The sequence below is a fragment of the Diabrotica undecimpunctata genome, chromosome 1 (genome assembly GCF_040954645.1).
Source record: "Diabrotica undecimpunctata isolate CICGRU chromosome 1, icDiaUnde3, whole genome shotgun sequence".
NCBI classification, from domain to species: Eukaryota; Metazoa; Arthropoda; class Insecta; order Coleoptera; family Chrysomelidae; genus Diabrotica; species Diabrotica undecimpunctata.
In genome coordinates this window covers 176011916-176017086 of record NC_092803.1, presented here as the reverse complement: position 1 = coordinate 176017086, position 5171 = coordinate 176011916, and the positions used below count along the sequence as shown (strand labels likewise).

The 5171-nt window shown below is 33.6% G+C and overlaps 1 protein-coding gene across 1 annotated transcript; it reads left to right on the top strand.

The window, feature by feature from the left end:
* Nucleotides 1-435: 435 nt before the first annotated feature.
* LOC140436477 (uncharacterized) lies at nucleotides 436-1341 on the top strand. Its single transcript, XM_072525332.1, has one exon. It carries the CDS (start codon nucleotides 436-438, stop codon nucleotides 1339-1341), a length of 906 nt encoding a protein of 301 aa, XP_072381433.1.
* The last annotated feature ends 3830 nt before the right edge of the window (nucleotides 1342-5171 follow it).

Below are 5171 nucleotides of genomic sequence, written 5' to 3'. Positions count from 1 at the left end.
CATTAATATAGTTCATATAATCGTGTGGTTAAAAAATTATGACATTATTAAAATGTATGCTATAGTCGCTTAATCCGGACCCCCTGTAGTTGCCTAAATCGGACCCCTTATTTTTTAGATTTAAAACTTCGCTGTTATGCAACTTCGCACTTCTATGATTTGCAATTTTGTTACAGATTAAAAATCAATTAAATGGGGAAGGTCGAACAGAGAAAGTGGAGTCCGCCTAAAATGCCTAAGGCCATTGATGCAGTTCGAAATAAGAAGATGGGGTGGAAGAAGGCAAGTAAATATTTTAATGTGCCGAAGACAACGCTGATGAGATTAAGCAAAGATAAGTATGGTACGCCTATCGAAGCAGCATAAACAAAAAGGAACCGACCTCCAATACTGGGCAAAAATCTGGAAGACGAGCTAGTCCAATATTGTTGTGCAATGGAAGCATCGTTTTTTGGACTCACTAGAAGTGATTTAAGAATAATGGCCCAGAGAAATAGCATTAATCATCCATTCAAAGAAGAAATAGCTGGTAAAAAGTGGGCCAATCTATTTCTTAAACGGCACATAACAAAACTGTCAGAAAGAAAGCCCACTGGAACATCTTATAGCACGGCTCTTGGGTTCAATAAGGAAAATGCGCAGAAATTTTATCAACTCCTGAAGGATTTGTACGTTAAAAATGAATTTACTCCGGATAGAATCTATAACGTAGACGAGAGCGGAATTAGTGTGGTGCAGTCTAAAATATCCATAGTTATAGCCCTTAAAGGTAAAAGGCAGATTGCTGCCCTGATATCAGGAGAACGAGGAGCCCTTATAACGATTGTTACTTCTATGAATGCCACTGGCTCATTCGTACTTCCTTTAGTGATTTTTCCGAGAAAAAATATGAGTGAACAATTAAAAAAAGAAGCGCCATCAAGAACAATTTTTGCAGTGCATCCTTCAGGTTGGATTCAAATCAATTCCTTCACTCAATGGTTGAAGGACTTTATCGACTTTGTCCGTCCTACAAAGGAGAAACCTGTGCTGTTACTCTTAGATGGCCATTATAGTCACACTCAAAATATTGAAGTGATCGATTTTCCAAGAACACACCATGTTACCATTGTGTCCATACCACCTCACTCCTCACACAAACTTCAACCTTTGGACAAAAGTTTCATGGGTCATCTCAAAACTACCCACTCAACAAGAAGCTGTTTTCTGATGCCGAATATATTGAAGAGGCAAACAAAATGCGAGATTCGTCTTTCTACGAATTCATGTCAAAGCAAAAAACGGCAAAAAAAACGGCAGGTAATGAAAGCTCTACAGCGATCAGTGAAAAATGTGTTATAACGATGAATGAATCACAAGTTAATGCAGAGTTTGACCCGAATCAAGGTAATCCTGTGTTACCATCTATATCTGACAATCCTCATAGTCCAAAATCGTCTATGATAAGCCCGTTTGAAATTACTCCTATTCCAAAAATCAAAAAAAGGACCACTAATAGGTGACGGACAGCCTGCAGTTGAACAATCAAGTTGATGGAATCTAAAAAAGCTAAGGAAGCTAAAGAAGCCATGAAAACTGAACGGCAAGAACGTGATCAAAGTTTCAAAGGCAACCGCGGCATAAAAGGTTGATCGACAGCAGGGCCTTCTAGAAAAGGGAAAGAGATAGTAAAAAGATGTCTAAATTTTGAGAAACAAGAATCAGACACCGAAGATGAAATCAGTGTCTCTTCTGGAACATCTGAATTGGAAAATATTCCAGGAATGTCACCATCTAAAGAGGATGACGCTTTGTGCATGTTTTGTGACAGAAAATATTCGGAAGATTGTAAAGACGAACTTTGGGTCTTGTGCATTATGTGTTCGTTGTGGGCTCATGTGGATTGTGCTGGGGCTGATAAGGATGCCTACATATGCGATTTTTGAAGATAAATTAATAATTGTGCTAAATATTTTTGTATATTTTATGTTTTATATTGGAAATTGTTGCAATATACGTCTATTTAGAAATTAGATCATGTTTTCTTTTATTTAATACTTTTTTACAATTATTGGGACAACTTTATTAATAATTTTTAAGGGGGTCCACTTTTAGCAACTATTTTCCGAATTCACCAAAGGCTGGATTTTGGAAAATACATATTTTTTATATTAATTTTTAATTATTATTAATGAAAGTTTAGTATAAATGAATTATAACATTATGAAGTAAATGGTGTGTACTTTTATAATATTTTTTTTTTGCTATTTTTCATACGCATGAATTGAAAAACAAAATGGGGGTCCAGTTTTAGACATTTTCCTCTATATATATATATATATATATATATATATATATATATATATATATATATATATATATATATATATATAAGCGGGGATCCTACAGCTTCTGCCGCTTCCCGCATTTCGATCGCCATCTTTTTCTATCTCTCCAGGTGTCTTCATCAATGGCTCTATCTTTCATGGTTTCCATAACACCTTGTATCCAAGACTTGGCTGGTCTTTCTCGTTTCCTTCTATTACTTGGATTGTATTCCATAGCTCTTTTTGGCCATCTGTTGTCGTCCATCCTCTGTACGTGTCCATACCATATTAACTGTCTAGTTTCTATTCTTTCAGAAGTTGTATGTACTCTATCTGTTTTTCTTCTAATTTCAGAATTTCATGATAATCATTCAGATAATGAATTTAAATACGGTTTGATTAAGGTAAATTAACTAGAGCTAAAGAAAGAATGGAAAGAAAGGTATATTAATGAGAATATAAATACAGGAAATCATTACAGAGCAATCAGAAACCATATTACGGATAAATCTTGGTTCTCTAAAATGGAGTCGACAAAGGATATGACAAGAACTATATGCAGAATGAGATTTAACCACTGTCTTACACCATCATATATGTTTAAAATGAATCTAGCTGATAGTCCACAATGCACTTGTGGTCAGATGGGTAACCTACAACATAAAATTTTGGACTGTTCTCTTATATCTAATAAGGTTAATAATTTTTTAAATTCGCTGTTATCTTTGACCGATGTCCACAATCCCATTAATTAAAATCATTTATTAACATTCGAAATCAATGAGTTTTATTCTCGGTTCGCTATTCCCAGTCCGAACTGTCTAGTGAATTTAGTAATTATTTCTTTGCGAAGTTAGTTACTTTTTGACAGATTAAAAGTGGCTGGAAATTACTATACAACCAAGCATACGTACTCATAGCCAATATTAATAGTAAACAAACTAAATAGTTAATAAAATAGAACTTTGCGAATTACCGACAATCAATATTTAATTATCTGCACCATATAATAAATAGTTATGTTAAATTATAACAACTAAAATATATTTTTTAAATATATACTACCCAAAATTTGATGGGTTTAGTATACACTTCCACTATTTAGAAGAATTCTTCTTTTTTTAAAGAAAGGAGTCTGCGATAGTAGGATACTTGACCTATTATTACTGAGAAGTAGGAATTGTTGTCTTGTAGGTTTCCGACAATGAATCTGTCTAAATATGCCCGAGCTAAGCGAATGGAGTATATATAGTTTATTGTATAAACATGTTACATTATCATTATCATTACATTAGTTAGTACATTACCTGAAAACGAGTTTATTTTGTTTTTGGAATATCGTGTATCTTCTTACTCTATTCTGACTTTTAGTCAGTATTTTATAAGACGTGGTGGGGTACAAAAAAAATTTAGAAATTGGAAGGAAAAGCTCTACCTTTAAGTGAAAATTCAAATAATTAAAAAACCTTCGTATAACTAGAATGTAATGACATTTCAGTTAGTCTAACGGCGAGTTTATTGGTAGGATAAACAGGACTGTATACTATTTACTATTATGAAAGTAAAAAAAGTAAACAATATTCTACACAATTTATAAACAGGCTTTGTACAAAAAATAACAGGCCAAAACTCCTTTACTTCATAATTAAATATTTCGTATAAATACGAAAACTCGCTTTTCTGTTGAAAAGTACAAAGTAATATATGTTGACCGTATTGCAGTTTATTAAGAAAATTCAAAGAGCCTTCCACTCAAGATGGATGGAATTTTCTTTAGCCGTATCAATATTGGAGATAATACGTATTCATTTTAAAAGATTTTCGGCTTTGCAGCGTATAAAGCCCGAACTTTCATCAAATATTTGCATCTGTGGTATGCCGGCCTGAAAAACTGAAAGGAAATCAATAATGGGGTTACTGGATATACAAAGTTATATGCCCAGACCGGCCAATATTTCTTTTAAAAAATGTTTTATTTTGCATTACATTTTTTAGTAATGCAAATATTTAAAGCTGCTAGTTTTTAAATTTTAATAAAATTCATTCAGAAACTCATGACAACTTTTTTAGCATCTACGATCTTTTTAAAAACAAACGGTTTCTACACTTTCTATTAGAAGATAACGTCTCAGTTTACAATACGCAAGCAAGCTATCAACTAATCTAACACATTACCATTCTAATTACAATCAAAATCCAAATCTTCGACCATCATTTAGCAAAAGAATTAGCAACTTCACATTTCCGGGTATTATGCATACCAATATTGATTATGCTACCCCTTAGACTATACAAATTCCATATTATAACACAGATCTGTCAACTTACACTAAGGACAATACCCCTTCATCTCTTTTTCTCCAATACTTATATTCATCCTGTCAACTAGTTTATACCGATGCATCAAAAACACCCGAATTGGAAACAGTAGGATTCGCCATTGTCACAAAGGATTCTGTGCTCAAGTTTCCACTACCTAAGGACTACTCAATTTATTCTGCTGAACTTTTTGCGATATTCAAGGCAGTACAACAAACTCTTAATCGACCTGAAGACATGATAGTAATTGTTCAGGTTTCATTCTTAAAATGAATAATTATGTTTATATTTTGGGCAAGGCCCACCCTGTAGGTTAATCTTCGAGGCAGCTTGTTCGCGCCGTCCGAAGACCAGTCGAGAAATATACGTTCTAAGTTGAGCATGTAGTTTTACTGTTTCTGACTCACTATTCATTTTATCAACGGGTGTAAAACCACCATAATTCAAGAAAAGCATTATATACAGTCCACTCAAAATTCGAGGGTATCCAACAAATGGTCCTTCGAGCCGGATATCCAAGTTTTTCAATAAAAAATCACGAAGTAA